The sequence below is a fragment of the Drosophila serrata genome, unplaced genomic scaffold, assembly GCF_035046125.1.
Source record: "Drosophila serrata isolate PLE 108 unplaced genomic scaffold, ASM3504612v1 contig_382, whole genome shotgun sequence".
Taxonomy (NCBI): Eukaryota; Metazoa; Arthropoda; class Insecta; order Diptera; family Drosophilidae; genus Drosophila; species Drosophila serrata.
In genome coordinates, this window is record NW_028257280.1 from 4,004,578 (window position 1) to 4,025,073 (window position 20,496).

At 46.2% G+C, this 20,496-nt stretch overlaps 4 protein-coding genes across 5 annotated transcripts; 2 read left to right on the forward strand and 2 right to left on the reverse strand.

Annotated features, from left to right (window-relative positions):
• The first annotated feature begins 4,219 nt into the window (after nucleotides 1-4,219).
• On the forward strand, nucleotides 4,220-6,490 carry tobi (target of brain insulin). Its single transcript, XM_020955394.2, has 2 exons — nucleotides 4,220-6,038; nucleotides 6,197-6,490. Exons 1-2 carry the CDS (start codon nucleotides 4,256-4,258, stop codon nucleotides 6,394-6,396), a joined length of 1,983 nt encoding a protein of 660 aa, XP_020811053.2. The 5' UTR covers nucleotides 4,220-4,255; the 3' UTR covers nucleotides 6,397-6,490.
• rha (protein) lies at nucleotides 6,416-11,293 on the reverse strand. Its single transcript, XM_020955393.2, has 6 exons — nucleotides 10,800-11,293; nucleotides 10,284-10,741; nucleotides 10,150-10,221; nucleotides 9,741-10,089; nucleotides 6,929-9,683; nucleotides 6,416-6,863 (listed from the first exon to the last, which is right to left on the reverse strand). Exons 1-6 carry the CDS (start codon nucleotides 10,915-10,917, stop codon nucleotides 6,530-6,532), a joined length of 4,086 nt encoding a protein of 1,361 aa, XP_020811052.2. The 5' UTR covers nucleotides 10,918-11,293; the 3' UTR covers nucleotides 6,416-6,529.
• An 828-nt stretch (nucleotides 11,294-12,121) lies between these two features.
• On the reverse strand, nucleotides 12,122-18,021 carry LOC110186764 (uncharacterized). 2 transcript variants are annotated; one of them, XM_086840516.1, is made up of 4 exons: nucleotides 17,758-18,021; nucleotides 16,451-16,636; nucleotides 16,069-16,391; nucleotides 12,122-16,015 (listed from the first exon to the last, which is right to left on the reverse strand). In XM_086840516.1, the coding sequence occupies exons 2-4, from the start codon at nucleotides 16,577-16,579 to the stop codon at nucleotides 12,154-12,156; spliced, it is 4,314 nt and encodes a 1,437-aa protein (XP_086696642.1). In that variant the 5' UTR covers nucleotides 16,580-16,636; nucleotides 17,758-18,021; the 3' UTR covers nucleotides 12,122-12,153. The 2 variants fall into 2 exon arrangements, with proteins under 2 accessions (XP_086696642.1, XP_020811685.2); XM_020956026.2 differs by lacking the exon at nucleotides 17,758-18,021 and having other exon boundaries at nucleotides 16,451-16,711.
• LOC110186366 (uncharacterized) lies at nucleotides 16,910-20,469 on the forward strand. Its single transcript, XM_020955516.2, has 6 exons — nucleotides 16,910-17,135; nucleotides 17,196-17,707; nucleotides 17,766-18,029; nucleotides 18,166-19,015; nucleotides 19,219-19,776; nucleotides 19,835-20,469. The coding sequence occupies exons 1-6, from the start codon at nucleotides 17,016-17,018 to the stop codon at nucleotides 20,366-20,368; spliced, it is 2,838 nt and encodes a 945-aa protein (XP_020811175.2). The 5' UTR covers nucleotides 16,910-17,015; the 3' UTR covers nucleotides 20,369-20,469.
• The last annotated feature ends 27 nt before the right edge of the window (nucleotides 20,470-20,496 follow it).

The window sequence follows — 20,496 nt, forward strand, 5'->3', positions numbered from 1 at the left end:
TGTCCGAAAAACGTTGGTTTTTCAAAAAAATTGTCTGTTTTTATACCTTTTTGAAGAATATAATTTAAGTCCGAAGCTTGAAACGCAGTTAAGGAGTCATTTCCGACCCTATAAACTATATATATTCTTGATCAGCATCAACAGCCTAGTCGTTCTAGCCATGCCCCGTCAAAAAATAAATTTTTGACATTTTGCCGAAAATTGAAAATTTCATAATTTCATTTACATCATTAAAATTGCTAAAATTTGGCAACAAATTGAATTTTCTAAATTTAAAAACTGAGTATGCAGCTTTGTTAATCTACTAAAAACTAGCATAGAACAGCTTTCCGAATTAAAATTAATGATTTTTTGGCTTAGTTATGAGTTTTTAAAACTACGATTTTTAGGAAAAATTGTCTGTTTTTATACCTTTTTGCAGGTTTCTTTATCTTTAGGCAAAAACTGACAATAGCATCAACAAACGCAGTACGCAGACTTGTTAGTGCAATAAAAACTAGCACAGAAAAGCTTTCCGAATTAAAATTAATGCAATTTCTGCTTAATTATGATGTCCGAAAAACGTTGGTTTTTCAAAAAAATTGTCTGTTTTTATACCTTTTTGAAGAATAAATTTTAATTCCGAAGCTTGAAACGCAGTGAAGGAGTCATTTCCGACCCTATAAACCATATATATTCTTGATCAGCATCAACAGCCCAGTCGTTCTAGCCATGCCCGGTCAAAAAATAAATTTTTGACATTTTGCCGAAAATTGAAAATTTCATAAGGGGTTACATCATTAAAATTGCTAAAATTTGGCAACAAATTGAATTTTCTAAATTTAAAAACTGAGTATGCAGCTTTGTTAGTCTACTAAAAACTAGCATAGAACAGCTTTCCGAATTAAAATTAATGATTTTTTGGCTTAGTTATGAGTTTTTAAAACTACGATTTTTAGGAAAAATTGTCTGTTTTTATACCTTTTTGCAGGTTTCTTTATCTTTAGGCAAAAACTGACAATAGCATCAACAAACGCAGTACGCAGACTTGTTAGTGCAATAAAAACTAGCACAGAAAAGCTTTCCGAATTAAAATTAATGCAATTTCTGCTTAATTATGATGTCCGAAAAACGTTGGTTTTTCAAAAAAATTGTCTGTTTTTATACCTTTTTGAAGAATATAATTTAAGTCAGAAGCTTGAAACACAGTAAAGGAGTCATTTCCGTCCCTATAAACCATACATATTCTTGATCAGCATCAACAGCCCAGTCGTTCTAGCCATGCCCGGTCAAAAAATAAATTTTTGACATTTTGCCGAAAATTGAAAATTTCATAAGGGGTTACATCATTAAAATTGCTAAAATTTGGCAACAAATTGAATTTTCTAAATTTAAAAACTGAGTATGCAGCTTTGTTAGTCTACTAAAAACTAGCATAGAACAGCTTTCCGAATTAAAATTAATGATTTTTTGGCTTAGTTATGAGTTTTTAAAACTATGATTTTTAGGAAAAATTGTCTGTTTTTATACCTTTTTGCAGGTTTCTTTATCTTTAGGCAAAAACTGACAATAGCATCAACAAGCGCAGTACGCAGACTTGTTAGCGCAATAAAAACTAGCACAGAAAAGCTTTCCGAATTAAAATTAATGCAATTTCGGCTTAATTATGATGTCCGAAAAACGTTGGTTTTTCGAAAAAATTGTCTGTTTTTATACCTTTTTGAAGAATATAATTTAAGTCCGAAGCTTGAAACGCAGTGAAGGAGTCATTTCCGACCCTATAAACCATATATATTCTTGATCAGCATCAACAGCCCAGTCGTTCTAGCCATGCCCGGTCAAAAAATAAATTTTTTACATGTTGCCGAAAATTGAAAATTTCATAAGGGGTTACATCATTAAAATTGCTAAAATTTGGTAACAAATTGAATTTTCTAAATTTAAAAACTGAGTATGCAGCTTTGTTAGGCTACTAAAAACTAGCATAGAACAGCTTTCCGAATTAAAATTAATGATTTTTTGGCTTAGTTATGAGTTTTTAAAACTATGATTTTTAGGAAAAATTGTCTGTTTTTATACCATTTTGCAGGTTTCTTTATCTTTAGGCAAAAACTGACAATAGCATCAACAAACGCAGTACGCAGGCTTGTTAGTGCAATAAAAACTAGCACAGAAAAGCTTTCCGAATTAAAATTAATGCAATTTCTGCTTAATTATGATGTCCGAAAAACGTTGGTTTTTCAAAAAAATTGTCTGTTTTTATACCTTTTTGAAGAATATAATTTAAGTCCGAAGCTTGAAACGCAGTGAAGGAGTCATTTCCGACCCTATAAACCATATATATTCTTGATCAGCATCAACAGCCCAGTCGTTCTAGCCATGCCCGGTCAAAAAATAAATTTTTGACATTTTGCCGAAAATTGAAAATTTCATAAGGGGTTACATCATTAAAATTGCTAAAATTTGGCAACAAATTGAATTTTCTAAATTTAAAAACTGAGTATGCAGCTTTGTTAGTCTACTAAAAACTAGCATAGAACAGCTTTCCGAATTAAAATTAATGATTTTTTGGCTTAGTTATGAGTTTTTAAAACTACGATTTTTAGGAAAAATTGTCTGTTTTTATACCTTTTTGCAGGTTTCTTTATCTTTAGGCAAAAACTGACAATAGCATCAACAAACGCAGTACGCAGACTTGTTAGTGCAATAAAAACTAGCACAGAAAAGCTTTCCGAATTAAAATTAATGCAATTTCGGCTTAATTATGATGTCCGAAAAACGTTGGTTTTTCAAAAAAATTGTCTGATTTTATACCTTTTTAAAGAATATAATTTAAGTCAGAAGCTTGAAACGCAACAAAGGAGTCATTTCCGACCCTATAAACCATACATATTCTTGATCAGCATCAACAGCCCAGTCGTTCTAGCCATGCCCCGTCAAAAAATAAATTTTTGACATTTTGCCGAAAATTGAAAATTTCATAAGGGGTTACATCATTAAAATTGCTAAAATTTGGCAACAAATTGAATTTTCTAAATTTAAAAACTGAGTATGCAGCTTTGTTAGTCTACTAAAAACTAGCATAGAACAGCTTTCCGAATTAAAATTAATGATTTTTTGGCTTAGTTATGAGTTTTTAAAACTATGATTTTTAGGAAAAATTGTCTGTTTTTATACCATTTTGCAGGTTTCTTTATCTTTAGGCAAAAACTGACAATAGCATCAACAAACGCAGTACGCAGACTTGTGAGTGCAATAAAAACTAGCACACAAAAGCTTTCCGAATTAAAATTAATGCAATTTCGGCTTAATTATGATGTCCGAAAAACGTTGGTTTTTCAAAAAAATTCTCTGTTTTTATACCTTTTTGAAGAATATAATTTAAGTCCGAAGCTTGAAACGCAGTGAAGGAGTCATTTCCGACCCTATAAACCATATATATTCTTGATCAGCATCAACAGCCCAGTCGTTCTAGCCATGCCCGGTCAAAAAATAAATTTTTGACATGTTGCCGAAAATTGAAAATTTCATAAGGGGTTACATCATTAAAATTGCTAAAATTTGGTAACAAATTGAATTTTCTAAATTTAAAAACTGAGTATGCAGCTTTGTTAGGCTACTAAAAACTAGCATAGAACAGCTTTCCGAATTAAAATTAATGGTTTTTTGACTTAGTCTTTAATCTTTAAATTACCTAAAATATAACAATATAGAAAGATTGATTTAATCCTATGCCTATTGGCGTACTAACTTCAGGTTGTTGAAGTTAGCTTCGTTTTTTGATTCTATATTTTATTAGTCATCAAACTTGTTGAGTTCTTTTACTTTGTAAACAATATTTTAAAAGCACATTCATCGACACTTGAGGTAGTCCTGATAATGTTTTCTAAAGATAGCGAATCACGGTATTACGATTCTAAAAGGTTGCCTTCAAAGGGGTCCTTGACTTTCAGGGTACTCTTCACCAGATAATAGTTTAGGTTTGTATTTGCTGATAAAAAAACTATCAAAGTAGGTGAGCTGCAATCTCGGCGCTTACAATCATTAATTACCTAATGGAAAATATACAAAACCCAGGTTGGACAGTACTTATCAGCCATGGGGGGGGTTATCACCGGACTGAAGTGTTCCCTGTGTTGACAATCTTCAAGAGCTTTATTTGCTGATGACTGGTCGGAGAGCTCTTTAGTATTTCCTCGATTTCCTAATCGCAGCTATATAAGGACCATTGCCTGCCACCTGACCGGCAGTCGTTCTTCGCGAGACCAAAAAGAATATGAGGTTCGCTTTATTGTCCCTGCTGCTGGTGGTGGCTTCATCCTGCTGCCTCTGGGAGGCGGTGTCCAGCTGCACCAGCATCGAGCAGCGCTACAAGTTCCCAAATAGCAACATCTACGTCCGACTGGGGCGCGGTGACAAGCTGCAGTACGAGCTGATGAAGGGTGATAAGACCCTGCAAACGGTCACCTTCGACAACTTTGCGACTAGTGCGAATCTGGTGGCGACGGACAGCGGTGGCTACACCCTCACCGATGGCACGACCGTCGTGCAGTTTACGCTGGTCCAGAGCGGTGTGGTCTCCGGCACGGGCAGTGACATCACCCATGTGCGGGTGTCCCGCGATCGGGTGCTGAAGGGCACCCAGCCGAGGGATTGCTTCCCCCTGAATACGGGATCCACTCACTGGTTCAGTGGCCCGGAGCAGAAGCAGCACTACTGGCCCGTGGAGCGTCAGGTGCACAGCAACTACTCCTACCTGCCCAAGGAGCTGGACAACTTTGGAGTGGGCGAGCGGTACTGGCTGAACAGCGCCGGTGCCTTTGTTTATGTGGAGAGCAACACCCCGCTCTTTCTTGACCAGAACACAGCGGCATATCCGGGTCAGCTCTGCCTGAGTGCCACCAGTGAGTTGCCCTACGATCCTCGAGTGACCTCCGGAAAATTCGTCTATCATGTGGCCGTTGCTAAGGACGCCAAGGCGGCGCACAAATATGCCGTGAAAACTTTTCTGGGACAACCCACGGGCTTCCCAGATGAACGCATGGTCATGCACCCAGTGTGGTCCACTTGGGCGCTCTACAAGGCGGAGGTCACCGATGAAGTGGTCAGGGACTTTGCCAAACAGATCCTGGACAATGGTTTCAACAACAGTCAGCTGGAGATCGATGATGATTGGGAGGACTGCTACGGCGCCCTGACCTTCAGGAAGAACAAGTTCCCTGACAGCAAAACCCTGACGGACGATCTTAAGGCCCTGGGCTTCCGTGTGACTCTATGGATCCATCCCTTCATCAACAACAATTGCACAGCCATTTACGAGCAGGCCAAGTCTCTGGGCTATCTGGTGCTTGATCATGAGGGAAGCTCCGACACCCAGTGGTGGAACAGTAAGCCCAAGGATGCGGCCATCTTGGATTTCACCAAAACTGAAGTGCAGGAATGGTTTTCCAACCGTTTGAAGCGGCTACAGGATGAGGACGGCATTGATAGCTTCAAGTTCGATGCCGGCGAGACCAGTTGGTTGCCCAGTGATCCTGTTATCCAAGCCAGCAGCTCCATGGTGACTCCTCTCCAGGCTGTGGGCGATTATGTGCGCACTGTTGCCGCCTTCGGGGACATGGTGGAGGTGCGATCCGCACAGGGCACCCAGGAGCTACCCATCTTCGTACGCATTGTGGACAAGGACTCCGAGTGGGGCTGGAACAATGGTTTGCTCACGCTGATCTCTTCTATGCTACAAATGAACCTCAACGGATATCCCTTTGTCCTGCCGGACATGATCGGGGGCAATGGTTACCAAGAGAGGCCCCCGAACAAGGAGCTCTTCCTCCGCTGGCTGCAGGCCAATGTCTTTATGCCCGCCCTCCAGTTCTCCTTCGTGCCCTGGAACTTTGACGATGAGGCCATTACCATAAGCAAGACGTTCACCGACATGCACGCCACCTACACACCCTACATCATGAAGCTGTTCCAGCGTGCCGTGGACTCCGGAGAGCCAGTGAATGCTCCGCTCTGGTGGATCTCACCCACCGATAAGGTGGCGCAGTCTATCTACGATGGTGAGTAGTAGTAGCACGTTCATGTGGAATGATATTAGCGTGACATTTCTGATAAAACATAATGTATAACCTGCCAGTTTTCAAGCGAACAAAAGTTTCCGTCACTAATCAGCACTTAATTACTATCAAAAAATACTAATAAACAATTCTATTCACAGAGTTCCTCCTGGGAGACGACATAATCGCTGCTCCCGTCGTGGTGGAGGGAGCCACCCAGCGCGACATCTACCTGCCGGAGGGAGAGTGGAAGGACGGCAATAGCGATCAGGTCTACCATGGACCCACCTGGGTAATGGACTATCCAGCTGCCCTGGACACGTTGCCCTACTTTGTGCGCGTGGGCTTCCAGTTGGAGTAGAACCAGAGGAGAACTATAGTTTTAGTTATTTGTACCATTTATTATTTTCAGATCATTAAACGAACAAAATAAAGAACTTAAATAGAGTACAAAATGCTCACAGTTAATTTGGTAAAATCAAAGGGATTAGAGGCTAGTTGTCCTGGGGAATGGTCTGGGAGCCAGATTGGGTGCTGCACTGGGAGCTACACTGGGAGCCAGACTGGGAGCCAAACTGGGTGCCAGACAAAGAGCCAGACTGGAAGCTGCACTGAAAGATAGACTCGGAGATAGAGTCGGCGATGGACTGGGAGATGGAATGAGAGATAGACTGCGGGGTAGGTATATGAGCCGTATCAGGGGCGTCTCCCGAGCCGGATAACGAGGTGAAAGATAAATTGTCAGATGTGTCACAGCGGCGGAACGGTCCATACTCCTGCTCAAAGGTCAAGGCGTCTTTGGTCAGGATTTCTCTCAGGTTAATAGTGCTGCATGGGGAAAAGGAAATATACTTTATAAATTTGAAAATATACGGAAAAATGAATGGACTCACTTCTCTTCCAATTGGCTCTGTGCGCTCTTCTCATACATGGCCAGTTTGAGGGCATGGACTCGCCGGGCACAGCGTCGCCACTGCTTCTTGTACCGATCCTTCTGGCGGGCCACATTCAAATACCAACTATTCTGGGACTTCAGCTCGCCGATGACCTCTTTAAGATCCGCTTCATCGGAGCCCTGGGTGCGAAGTTGAGTGATCTGCTCCTCCATGTTCGCAATGCGAGCCTTTAGCTCTACCTTCTCATTGGCCAGCTGCAGGTTCTCCTCGCGAAGCTCCAAGCTGCGACTTTCGAAGAGCATTACCTGCTGTTCCATTTCCGCTTTAAGCTGGGAAATGTGCTGCTCTAGCTCGTTGAACTTGGCCTGGTAATCCACAGTGTTGTCAGCTTGAACCTCATCCTCAGCGGAATCATCTTGGTTTTGGTGAAGGATCCTAAGTTCTTGGTATTCCATTTCCTCCAACTGGGCCTTATAGTGTTCCTCTTTGCGGGCTAGCTCCTCTTCAAATCGTTCTATTTGCTGTTTCCGCCAGGATTTGATCCTCTGGCCAACTGTCTCCGTGTCCGCGGAGTTATCCATTTCAAAATCATCCAAGGAGGGCGAACCCCTTCTGGAGGGTACCTTCTTAGTTACTTTGACATCATCCTCTGGTTTGGATCTTTTAATTATTTTCTTTATCTGAGCACTAACCAGATCCTCCTGGGGCTCCACATTCTCTAAATGCTCTTTATTTTTTACAACGACCGATAGTTTTTTCCTGATAACCTTTTTTTTGATGGGCCTAACAACTTGATCTTCTGGACTTTCGTTAAGTTCAACCGGTGGCGCTTCTTCGACTTTAGTTTGTTTAAGTTTCTTCTTTTTCAGTACTCGCACTGGCTGCGGCTTGATTTCAGGCTCGATCACCTCTTCGGATTTTGAAAGGCTTTCCGGCAGTGAGAAATATTCTTCGGAGCTCTTGAATTCAGCGTGATTATTTGCCGGCAAAGCTCGTTTCTTTTTCCTGCCTAGATTTCCGTGAGACTGGCGCATCATCTCGGTTTCTGTATCAATACGAAGTTTATTTTTGGGGCTCAAAGGCTTTGCCAGGCCGCGTACAAGCTGATCTTCGTACAGGATCTGGTTCAGCTCGGTCTGGCAGGTCTGCTCTATATACAATTCTGTTTCCTCCAAGGCAGCCGACTGCACCTTATTCACTTCAACCCAGCGGGCTCGCAATGCCAGATCAGAAGTCTTCGCTTTACCGTGAGTACCCTGGGTACTTAGAGATATATCTGATAGATCTTCATGCATCAATGTCTTGGACTTCAGTTTACGCTGGCCTTGGACATTCTGGTCAGTTAAGTCAACTGATTCAACACTCGAATGTTTTTTAAAAATCTTTAACGTTTTTGCTTTCTTGCATAACTTCTCACTGGAGGACGGCATCTGCTCGTTATCCTCTGCAAAGTCGAACGTGTCTTCTCTTATATCGGTTACTGCTAAAGGTTCTGAGTTTCGGAGATTAACAGAACTATCCTGGGGTAAGCCAATATCCTCCTTGGGCTTTGTTTTTAGAACCTTCTTCACATATTTTTTGCCTACCTTTGTCTCTGCGATGCATTCGCTTGAAGATGCTATTAATGTTTTATTGAGTTCCAGCTCGTTGGAATCCATTACAATTGCTTCCTTGCTTACCCTTTTTGATTTTCTTACTTTATGATTGGTAAGTGCTGGTAAATTTTCGTTACTACATTTATTGATTCTTTGCTTTATAGAAGACTTAATTTTTTCTTCTTCCACAAGTCTCTTTTCTTCCAGTTCAAACTGTTGCAAGGATGTCGATTCACTAAAGTTTTCAAATTCTTGTTCCTCCACTTGGGAGTTTGCATATTTGAGACTATGACCTGACTTAATCCTGGTTCTCTTTGCAAATTCCATTCTATTTTCCTCTGCTAATCTCATTTCATCCAACTCAAACTCTTGCAAGGATGTCACTTCGTCAGCCATTAATCTTGGTTGCGATGGTTCCCCGACAGTCTGTTTGGATACCTTGGTCTTTACCTTTAGTTTTTTGCGAAGCAGAGGTTCCTCGGAGCCAGAATTCAATTTAGAACTTCTGGAAGCCCTGGCTTCCAGAGTCTCTTCACCGGAACTCGGTACACATTTTTTACCCCTACGATTGTAATACTCTTCCTCCTCTTCCATTTCCACATTTTCATGAGCAGCAAAATCGTCTTTCAGTTCCTCACTTACCAGCTCGGAAAACTTAGTTTCCAGACACCGTTCATCATCGCTTTCAAGATTGAGTTCCTCGACTGGCAATCGAGTGAACTTTCGGCGCTTGTTATGCGTCCCAGAATGATCTGTCGGAGTATCAAAATCGTAATCATCTTCTTGAATTGAAAATGAGCCGCGGGATTCCCCTGAGAGTGATATATCTGCACCCATATTCAGGCTTGCTGCTGAGTAGTTACTTTGCCCATGAGACAGGGAAATCGCTTCCGTATCCTGTCGATTCGTGGGCAGCTCCCTGATGACTCCACTTGCTTTCGATGGCACTGGTTCAGGCTCTACCTGCTCCTGGAGCGCGTGTTTGTTCTTGATCTCCACGGTAAAGCTGTACTCCATAATTGGAGGCTTGGGATCCCGGGCGCTGTCCTGTCGTCCAATTCGATTGAACTGGAATGATCCGTTGCTGGAATACTCCACATGATCTTTGAAGTGGCTGTCCGGTGGCAACAGGTTGTTGAAGTCCATGCGGTAATTGGCTATTAAAGAGAATATTGGAATTGATTCCGGAAATTAATGTTATGGTAAATACTCACCTATAGCCGTGCCGTTCATGTACATGTTAAAGGGCAAATAAAAAATGCGTTGAAAGTATAACCGCATGCTGCGTAAGGAGGTCTTGAAGCGCAGTCCCAGGACGTCGTTGACCACGTATGAGTCGGAGTCGTTTAGCTTCAACTCGATGTTGGTAACGTTGCCCACAAAGTCGAACATCACGACCACCGAGCTGGGCTCCTTGCCCTGATTGAGCCACTTCACCAGCCGGTTCACCTTCTTCAGCTGCTTCAGTTGCAGTACCACCTCGATGATGTCGCAGTCGATAAGCGGATCGTTGCCCACCTGCAGCAGGCCTAGTTGCATCAACGACTGCACGTAGATGTTGGCCTATGAAAGTCCAGAAATAAATCTCCTCTAAAATATTCCTAGGTAACATCTACAACTCACCTGCGACTGGAGCATGCTGGCTGTGATCGAGTGGCCGGGCGACTTCAGGGGCGTCGTGGGCGGCACTTTTTGCTAAGGGTATACATATTGATATATATTCTTATTTAGAAATGTTCCTTAAGGATCGGACTCACGTCTGGGAACTGCATGATATGGTCAAAGTCCTTCGTGTGCAAGATGGACTTTTTGATGATGGCCAGGACTAGCAGCACCTCCGGCTTCTGGGACCGGAACTCGCTGCTAATGCAGATGAGCTTGTGCCAAATCATTTTCAAATGGGAACTGTTGTGGCTGCCTGTGGTGCTGAGTACCGGAAGTCCTCGCAGTGGCAGAAGCAGGCTACCAATAGTTTTCCGCTCAACCCCACCGGCACCGCTACAAGCTGTGAATGTGAGCTTGACGGGACGGTGGTCCGTCTTGATGCGCTTAATCCCGGCCAGATCGCACTCCCAAATGCAATTGCTGTTGAAGACGATAGGCCCGTTGACCGCCGATTGTGAGCCCTCCACATCGAAGTCCACTGTGTTGAGGGCGGCGTTCATCACGATCTGATCTCTCTGCTCGCTGGCCTCACGACCCAAGAAGTTAATGGCTGCACAGAGTAGAAATATTTACTGAACTGAACTATTGAATCAAGATATTAAACCCACCTTCGGCCACATGGAGCACCACGCAGTGGACCTGGTCAGAATCTTTACTGCCGGCACCTTCGCTTCCATTTTCGCTGACCGCCAGCGAGCGACTCGTCTTGCTCCGTTGCTGGACCATCTTGTCGTGACCGACTCAGGCCTGGTTTTAGGCGAAACTAAACAAATTTCGAGTTGAAGAGTGCTAAACTTTCAAAACTAAATTTTAAGAGTAAGTGCATCTGTATTTCCGCTCTGTCGGGCCAATGTATTCTTCACTATTTCGGCAGCAGTTCTGACAGGTAGAAATGGGCCACTTGGATCGGTCGTCAAGGCAATGACGGACGATAGACAGGCATATATCGAGAATAGAAAGCAGGTGGCACTGCCCATAGGTGAAACAACCCTCTTCGCTTAAGGGTGAAACCTGCCTCAACCCTGTAGTTTGAGTTTTAATGCTACAGAGCACTTGATGTTCATTTAAAACACGACATTCGAAGTGAGAGTCATTTCCGACCCTATAAGCCATATATATTCTTGATCAGCATCAACAGCCCAGTCGTTCTAGCCATGCCCTGTCAAAAAATAAATTTTTGACATTTTGTCGAAAATTAAAAATTGTATAAGGGTGATAGAATTAAATTCCTTAGAATTGCCAAAATTTGGCAAAAAAATTGAATTTTTTAAATTTAACAAGAAAGGAAGCTAACTTCGGCACGCCGAAGTTTATATACCCTTGCAGATAGAAATTCTATGACTAGGAATCCATACCATATAAATTATATATATTTGTGTTAAAAAACAATGAAGTAATACCTGCTTTCATTTCATTCACCTATACATATTATATTTGCAGCTTTTCATTCACAGATTTCCATTTTTCTTCTACATCAAACAATAGTTTGTATGGCACCTATATGATATAGTCGTCCGATTTTCATGAAATTTGACACAAAATTTAAGACTAATATAAAATGGCTACACCTCAAATTTGATGAAAATCTGTTGAAAACTGAAAAAGTTATAATTTTTTAATTTTATTAATTTCTCGATCGTTCCTATGGGAGCTATATGATATAGTAGTATCTAGTAAAAACTAGCATAGAACAGCTTTCCGAATTGAAATTAATGCATTTTTGGCTCAGTTATGGTTATTGAGAAATTTAGATTTACCCGTCATATACAAATTTCGATTTAATATACCAATTTTAGTTATTTTTGGAGGTATACGAAGGTCAAGAAGCCAATGATTGCCCAAATTCATATATATTTCGATCTACAATTAAAATTAATATATCGGGTTCTTGGATTTATATAAGATCAATTAAGCTAAATAAAAAAAACTATTTTGTGTGAACAGAATTTTTATTACCAAGTCTCATACAGCGAACTGTTCCAAAACCGTGCGCCTTGCCGGCTCACCAGAATTCTGACCCTCCTCGTAGTGGCCCTGCTGCAGGCGATGATTCTTCAACGCCGTTCCCTGGATGAAACGTTCCCCGCAGATGCCACACTGATAGGGCCGCTCTCCCGTGTGCCGACGGATGTGGAGTGTCAGGTCGTTGGACTGGGTGAAGCTCTTCTCGCAGTAGGTGCACTTGTACGGGCGCTCGCCACTGTGGATGCGCATGTGCTGCTGCAGCTTGTAAGAGCGGGCGAATCCCTTCTGGCACACGGTACACACGTGCGGCCGCTCTCCGGTATGCGTCCGCCGGTGACACTGAAGGTCCGACGACCGTGGAAAGGCCATCGCGCAGAACTCGCACTTGAAAGGCTTTTCGCCGGTGTGACGTCGCATGTGAATGATCAGGTTGGAGGAGGAGCTGACCGCCTTGCCACAGAAGGCGCACAGGAAGCGCTTCGGTTCTTTGGGTGAGGTGGCTCTGGGAGCGGGAACCTTTGCGACCTCGGGACCCCTACCACCAGGTCCATGGAACTTTTTAACGTGCGCTGACAGGCGATCCTTTCGGTTATACTTCCTGGGGCACTGGGCACACTGGAAAACTGGGCTTCCGGTCTTAGGCTCTTCGGCTGGAGACTCCTTGTCCCCCTCCTGCTCCGGATTGTCAGTCTTTCCGTGCTGCAGCTGCATGTGCGTAAGCAGGTTCGCCTCCCACATAAACTTGTAGCCGCAGCGGGAGCACGTAAACTGCTTCTCCCGGTTGCCACACTGCGTCCTCTTATGATGCGCAATAATGTCGGGACAGACGCTCTTGAAGATGCACTGGTCACAGCCGTCGGAAACCTTCTCCAGCCTGTGCATGGCCTGCTGGTGTTGGTGCAGTTCGAACTTCCTCACGCACCTCAGCTGGCACATGCCACAAGTGTAGTAGGCAGGCACTCCGGGCGGCTTCGCCTGCTCCTCATCCGTTTCCGAATCCTGAAGATCCAGCTCGAAGCCCATTTGGTTGGTGATCGAATAGTTCTTTAACGAGGAGAGCTCATGGTGGCTGCCTGCCGGCATGGTCTCCAGATGCAGACGCAGGGCGGCAATACTGGCGAAGCTGACATTGCACACCCGGCACTCCACGGTTTTCTGACCGCCTGGATGTCCATAGGAGTCCAGGAGGGCCTCGGCATAGTGGAGCTCACTAGCCCGGATGCCGTGGCGCGCGATGTGTTGCAGGAGGTTAGCCCAGCGGTAAAATCGACGTGCACACCAGCGGCACCGATAGATCGTCGCCTCCCGGGCATGCATCAAGGTGTGCCTTGTAAGATCTTTCTGCATCTTAAACGTTTGCTGGCACTCACCACATTGCAGTTCTGCATCCACTTGCGACGAATCCTCTGCAGCTAGCATCTCAGCCTGCTGATGGAACAGATATAGGTGGTGCTTCAGGTTCTCACGCCATCGGAAGCGAACCGGACATTTCCGGCATTGGAAGCGCTTCTGGACATTGCCGCAAAAGGTCCTGGAGTGATGATACAGCAGGGATTCGTTGACGAACCTAGCCTGGCAGTACGGGCAAACGAGAGGTGCCTCCTCGTACTGATGATTCTCCCCTTGGTGGGCATAAAGCTGATGTTTTCTCTTTACCTCCGTGGGACAGAGATTGCAGGCGTAGTTCTGGCTGGACTGGTTTTCCTCCTCCTCCTCGGATTCAGAGTCCGTTTCACTGCTGTCCAAGTTAAGCTCCAAGCCCGCTTCATTGGTGATGGAAATAAATCGATCCAGATCCAGTCCCTGGTCGATATCTGCCATAATTCTCTTCGCCAGTTGATCTCTGTCCAAGGATGTTCCCAGTTCCGGGTACAGATACTTTGAGATACTGAAAACATCGGTTTCCGCGGTGAAGCTCAGTCCGTATTGATGAGCGGCCAGGTGGGTTCGCAAATCAGAGATCTTGGAGTGGCGTGAGAGACAGATCATGCACTGAATCTGCTTACAGCCATGAGGTCGGGAAAGCAGAGCAAGAATCTGGCTACTGTCGGATGCGAGAGGCTGCTCAACAAGCTGGGCAGCTGTGTGGACCCGCAGGTGGGACTTGAGGCCATCCTTGCGGTGGAACTTTCGGTCGCAGTGCGGACATTCGAACTGCGCTGACTGCGGCAGATGCAAGCGTTTGTGACGAGTGAGATCCTTGTGCCAGATGAAAACCTTTTCGCACTCGTCGCACTGCAGCTTGGCATCCCGATGCTCACCCTCCTCGACTTGTTTCTCCTCTCCCTCGCTATGATGGGTCTTCATATGCAGCTCGTAGTTGCTCGGCCAGATAAACCGGAGATTGCAGCTCTGGCAGTGACGGCGAAAATGTTTCTTTCCACAGATACGCCGGCGGTGCTGTTGCAGCAGGGCGTCGCTTATGAAGCTAGCGCCACAAGCCTGGCAGGAACAAGGCAGATCTGACGTCGTCGCTTTTGAATGGACACTGTTCTGGTGCTGCAGCAGGGACGTGAGTCTGTTCGTCACCTTTCCACACAACAAACAGGTATGAGCGCTCGGCTTCTCGTCCTCCTCCCGATCGTCGCCACTCTGCTCTGTCTCGGAATCGAAGAGATCCAGCTCTTGGCCACTGCCCGTGCAGGCGTTGTAGTAGCGATCGAAGTCCTGCACCTCGAAGTCTTCGGCTATGCGGACACCAAGCTCCTCCCGAGTGCAATCCAGTCCGTTCGGATAAAACGACCGAAAGAACGTCGAACTATGCTCCGGATCGATGCCACTCATGTTACTTTGGTGGGTAACTAAGTGTATACGCAACTGGGCCAAAGTGGGCAGCGATTCGTCGCACAAGGAGCAGGAGATCTGGCGGGAAAGCGCCAGTTCCTCGTGGCGATGGGAGCACGCGTGCCTGTTCTGATTTTCCGGCCACATAAATTTCCCTGGGCACTTTGCGCATCGATACCGCTTTAGTTTGCTGTCACATTGGCTGTTCACATGGCAATCGTAGAGTCTGGAGCAGAGGAATCCGATATTACAGAAGCCGCACCGTTTCCAGGGAAGCTCTGAGGAAAATGATTGGGCGTGCTCCTCTAGTGTGTGCCTCACCACTTGATGTTTCCTCGCAAAGGGAAGATTGCACACCGTGCATTCATATTTTGACTCTCCGCTAGCGTATTCCTCGTCCGAGTCATACAGCCCCAGCTCGTAGCCATGGGAATTTACTATGGAAGCGAACTTCTCCAAGTGCCCTTCCGTTATGTCCACGACAATTTGATCCTTGACGCCGTCCAAGTCACCTGGCTGGTCAGCATAGTGCTCTTTAATCACATCGCTATTCTCCCTCAACTGGAACAGGCTCTCCACGTTCTTATGGCTGACCAAGTGAATTCTGAGCTCCTGAATCCGAGGGCACTTCAGGCCGCACAGTTTGCACTCGATCCTTTTCAACCTGCCGGAACTGTATAGCCGTTCGGCGAAGCGCCATTCGTTCCCCAACTGAAGAGCCTTGCATTTGGCATCGCTTTTTTCGTGGCAACGAAGATGGAATGTGTACTTGTCCTTGCGTAAGAACCCCTTGCCGCACGTGTCGCAAACGTAGGCGTTGGATTTTTCGAAATGGATGCGGGCATGGCGCTGCATATCACGGAACCAGGAGAAGGTCTTGCCGCACTCCTTGCATGCGTGACGGCCATCGGAGGTCATCGACTGGCGCTTGGCCGGGCCGGGGGGACGGCCACGACGACGTTTGCTGGGCGAAGGTTCTGTTGGTACTTCTGATTCCTCATTATCGCTTTCTACAGGCTGCTTGATTTTGCGCGCACTGCGTCTCAGGGGATAGGGTTTTTTCTCGCGCTCATTCCTACGGAGTAATAGAATATAGTACAAACTGTAATCCAAGTTAATAATACCCACTCATTACTGGATGCTGCTCCAGCAAAATCTCCATCACTTTCACTGTCCGGCTGCCATTTGAACTCCACAGGCGATATACGGGCGGAATCTACATCCTCAACATACTTGGAAGCCGCCTCCTCGATATCTACTTCGGTTTTAATGTGCTGCTGCTCCTGCGGAATGTCAATGGGCATTTCGTCAAGGCATTCCCGCAGACGAACTAACAGCTCGCCATTGACTTTCCTAGCCTGTTCCACAAAGGCGTAGGCACTTTCCAATCTCGCCAGGCATTCGGTGCACAGATGCTGCGGCAGACTATCACCCGAGCTCTCAACCAGGGGCTATACGATTGGGTTAAAAGTGTTAGTGGTGCATTTCTGCATCTGTAGTGGCTACTTACATCGATTTGCGTTAGCTCCTGGAGCACATCATAGAAACTTTTTGAGGCGTCTTTGGCCAGACAGGTGGACAATGGCCGCAAATCCGTGTTCGGAATCGCACAAGTACGGCAAATATTCGGAGGAAGCATTGTGCCGTCGGTGCAATTACATCCGATATATTTTTAGGCCCGGAAAACAAGAATAAACTAAAAGAAAACGATGAAAACCTTTGAGATCTAAGAAAATGCAACAAGGGCCTTTTTAGTAGTGTGACCAGCTTTGCCTATAAATAAGTTATCCATGGTAAAACTGTATAAGGTGGTCTCCAAACAAGAATTTCTTTTTTTGAGTACAATATTGTTATTGCAATCTCTTGTTTCTCTAAGAGGAGAAAGAAAACAAAGAATATGTATGGTCCAACGTTGATAAGACCACCTTATACAATCGTACCATGTACCCAACCGCTGCGGAGCTACTCAACACTGTACCCAACCGCTCAGCTGTTTGCTTGGCAATTTTTATCAGACGCTGTTGTCTTTTTCTTGCTGGGAGTCACTATTTAAACGGATTAAATGTGCTAGAAAGATGACGAGGACGTGCAGAATCTGCGGCGGCGATGACGGACGCTACTGGATTGAGACACCCGTTGAGAAATACGCGGAGAAGACCTTCGGACAGCTGCTGGTCGAGCTAACGAGGATCGAGGTGAACCAGCCATTGTCATCCAATTTCCGCCCGCATTAATGCCAATTATTGCCTTAATAGGTGGCAATGGCCCAGGCGGAGAAGTTCCCCCAGTGGCTGTGCTCTGCCTGCGCCCAGAAGCTGGAGAATTGCTATGACTTTGTGCTGCAGGCGCGCCAAACGCACGAGCTGTGGCTGCGCAAGCTGGAAGACGACTCCGCGGACGAACTGCTGGGTCAGGAGGCCTTGGAGGCCCTCAGGGAGACGCCCATTCATTTGTTCGAAATCGAAGGCGTTACCATCAAGTCCGAGGTGCTGGAGCCGCCTCGGAAGATGGGAAGAGGCATGGCCAATGCCGATCCTTTGGTACGGTCGCGGTTCGTCAGGCGCACCATCGTGCACTTTAGCGACTCGGACGGAGGTGATCAGGACGATGTTCCGCTGCTCCAGCGCAAGGATTCGCCAGCGCCGCAGACCGTCAGCGTCGAGGAGAAGCACATCTGCGAGGTGTGCAACAAGGCGTTTCGGTACGTCACCAACCTGTATCGCCACAAGCAGCGGGATCATGGGCTGCCCGCCAAGCCCGGCGAGGAGTAAGTAAAATTCCCTTATAGATAGTCTAGTTTCTAATGGATTTCCTTACCTCACCAGGATAGACGATGATGACAACTACTACAAGTGCGAGCAGTGCGACAAGGCCTACAAGTACGTGATGGCGCTGGTGAAACACAAGCACGCAGAGCACGGAGCTAGTCTGTTGCCCGCAAAGACTTCCAGGCGAAAGATGCCTGGCAGGCCCTCTGTTATGCCCGGCGATGCGAGTCCGTCTAGTCCAGCTTCCACCTCGGGAACCTCAACGCACCGCAGTCGCGGCAATACTGACGCCCTGGTGCACAGCATCATTAAGGCAGTTGAGTAAGTAGATAGATCTATTAACTAAATTAAGGCATTATAGGGGCGCCATAGAAATCTCCATTCTGCTGGCACCAATATATTACCATCACTTAGCCTAACTAGATCTTTGTATTTGATTTCATAATTCCCCTCACAGACTCTCGGACGAGGACGGCAACTGTAGCGTTGACAACTACTACAAGTGTGATCAGTGCAGCAAGTCCTACAAGTACATTGTCAGCCTGATTAAACACAAGCATCGGGAACACACGGATCAGGACAAAAAACAGTCAGACTCTGAGGACGATCTGCCGTTGGCCTCCACATCCGCAGTCTTGGCGTCGGCAGCCTCTGCTAAGCCCTCGAGGATCAATCGACGCGTCGAGGACTTCGACCCGCACAGCTGCGAGCCGAATGGGGCCAAAGAAATCAAGTGCATGATCTGCCTACGTCGGTTTACCAAGCTGCGCGAGCTCAGGGATCACCTGCACGCCCATCCCACTGACTTCGATTTCGAGGCCCATGGAGAACCCATCGAGCGTATAGCCGAGGGCTTCTTCAAGACTGCCGTCGAGTCCACGACGGAGGGTCTGAAGCGTCGCATATTTCGGGATCTCAGGCTGGGCGTGTATGGCCGCTACTATTCCATAACGAACCAGGCGCGCTACGAGATGAATATGGACAGCTCGGACACGGACAGTGAGGGTGAGGGTGAGGGGGACGTTGTGCTGCGGCGCAGCTATGCTTGCGAGCTATGTAACTCGCCGGAGGCTAGGTGGCCGCGGAAGTATCTGCTGCACCTGCACCACCGGCAGGATCACACCTGGCTAGACGCACCCTATGTATGCCAGCGCTGCGACTCGCGCTTCCTCAGTGCCCAGCTGCTGGAGCACCACACCAGTCAGCTGTGCCACAACACGCTGAAGCGCTTCCAGTGCGACAAGTGTCCGCAGCGCTTCTTCTGGCGGCGGAACCTGCGCGCCCATCTCGTCGAGCACAAGAGCAAGGTGAGCCTCGACAATGAAATGAAGGGAACACTTAGAAGAATCCATTTAAAGGCTTTCAGAAACGAACCATAATTAATTTAATTTTAATTTTAATTTAATTATTTTTACGTTTTGTAATTGCCTTGAGTTATTCGCATAAATCAAAAGTAAGCACTTTATAAATCTCTTTTTATTTCTTGCTTTTCTCGACATCACTGTTTCAGCAAGAGTACTATTCGTGCGATCAGTGCTCCCGCAGCTTCCAGGACAAGAGCGCCGTTACCAAACACAAGCTGATGGTCCACCGGGATGGCAACGCACAGCTCATTCCCTGCCGCTGGTGCACGCGCACCTTCTACCGCCCTGGTCTGCTGTACAAACACGTACAGCGGCACGGTTTCACCGGCCAGGATCTCCCGCTGGCCGAGACTCTGCTGGCGGACGCCTCCAAGCATGCGGGTCAGAAGAGTATCCAGTGTAAAATGTGCGACATTCAGTTCATCAGTGTGGCGGATCTGCGTCGTCACATCGCCATGCAGGGGGGCCATAGCGACCAGCCATCGGCGTACATGATAAGCACTGAAACTGGATTTGAGCTCCTGCTTGACGACACGGATGACAGTGATGAGGAGAGTTTCCCCGCCAGTAGAACCTACAGTTGCGACCTCTGCGACCTGAGCTTCCGACGACGACGGGAGATGAGCGAGCACCAGTACTCTCTGCATAGCTTCGACAAGCTGCCACATTCCTGCGAGCACTGCATCTTCAAGACTGTGGATAAGGTGAGTGAACTTATAAAGGTATATTTTACACATATCTATATATTACTCTATTTTTCAGTCCATGCTGGAACAGCACTTGAACAGACAGTGCAGGAACAACGACAAGAAGTTTGTCTGCTCGCGTTGCGGCTACAAGTTCATGTGGGAGGAGAATCTTGCCCTGCATCTGGCCACCCAGCATTCTAAGCAAACCGCCATGCCAGAAAATCAGACTCCGTCGCGAAGGAAACGACGCTTCCGCTACCAGTGTCCCCACTGCTGGCGTTCCTTCGTCGTTCAGCCAAGCTTGGATAAGCATATTCGCGACATGCACGTGGCTAAGAAGAATCCGGGTAAGAAGTATCTTTGCTCGCTGTGCGGCCTGGAAGCCCTGACGCCCAACAAGCTTAACATTCACATGCGGCGCCACATGGGCGAGAAGCCATTCAAGTGTGATCTCTGCGAGATGCGCTTTACGGTGTACTACGAGCTGAAGGTACACCGCCGGAAACATACGGGCGAGCGGCCCTATCAGTGCACCTTCTGTGCCAAAGAATTTGCGCGGCCTGATAAGCTCCGGCGTCATGTCTTCATGCACAATGCCAAATCATAGGAGTAATGATCCTGACATTTTATAACTGATAAATAGAGATGTCATTTAATATATGAAAATAAGTTGTGAGATAAATGGTATTCATTTTAGTTGAATTATAACCAAAGATTTTAACATTTATTTCACAT

Excerpts from the sequence above, each read along its gene's own strand:
- rha (XM_020955393.2), bottom strand. The coding sequence starts at position 10,917 with ATGGTCCAGCAACGGAGCAAGACGAGTCGCTCGCTGGCGGTCAGCGAA. Across the intron at positions 10,742-10,799 it reads GGTGCTCCATGTGGCCGAAG|CCATTAACTTCTTGGGTCGT; the intron begins GTGGGTTTAATA and ends TACTCTGTGCAG. Across the intron at positions 9,684-9,740 it reads CATGAACGGCACGGCTATAG|CCAATTACCGCATGGACTTC; the intron begins GTGAGTATTTAC and ends TCTCTTTAATAG.
- LOC110186764 (XM_086840516.1), bottom strand. The coding sequence starts at position 16,579 with ATGCTTCCTCCGAATATTTGCCGTACTTGTGCGATTCCGAACACGGAT. Across the intron at positions 16,392-16,450 it reads AGGAGCTAACGCAAATCGAT|CCCCTGGTTGAGAGCTCGGG; the intron begins GTAAGTAGCCAC and ends CCAATCGTATAG. Across the intron at positions 16,016-16,068 it reads GGAGCAGCATCCAGTAATGA|GAATGAGCGCGAGAAAAAAC; the intron begins GTGGGTATTATT and ends ATTACTCCGTAG.
- tobi (XM_020955394.2), top strand. The coding sequence starts at position 4,256 with ATGAGGTTCGCTTTATTGTCCCTGCTGCTGGTGGTGGCTTCATCCTGC. Across the intron at positions 6,039-6,196 it reads GGCGCAGTCTATCTACGATG|AGTTCCTCCTGGGAGACGAC; the intron begins GTGAGTAGTAGT and ends TTCTATTCACAG.
- LOC110186366 (XM_020955516.2), top strand. The coding sequence starts at position 17,016 with ATGACGAGGACGTGCAGAATCTGCGGCGGCGATGACGGACGCTACTGG. Across the intron at positions 17,708-17,765 it reads CCCGCCAAGCCCGGCGAGGA|GATAGACGATGATGACAACT; the intron begins GTAAGTAAAATT and ends TTACCTCACCAG. Across the intron at positions 18,030-18,165 it reads AGCATCATTAAGGCAGTTGA|ACTCTCGGACGAGGACGGCA; the intron begins GTAAGTAGATAG and ends TTCCCCTCACAG.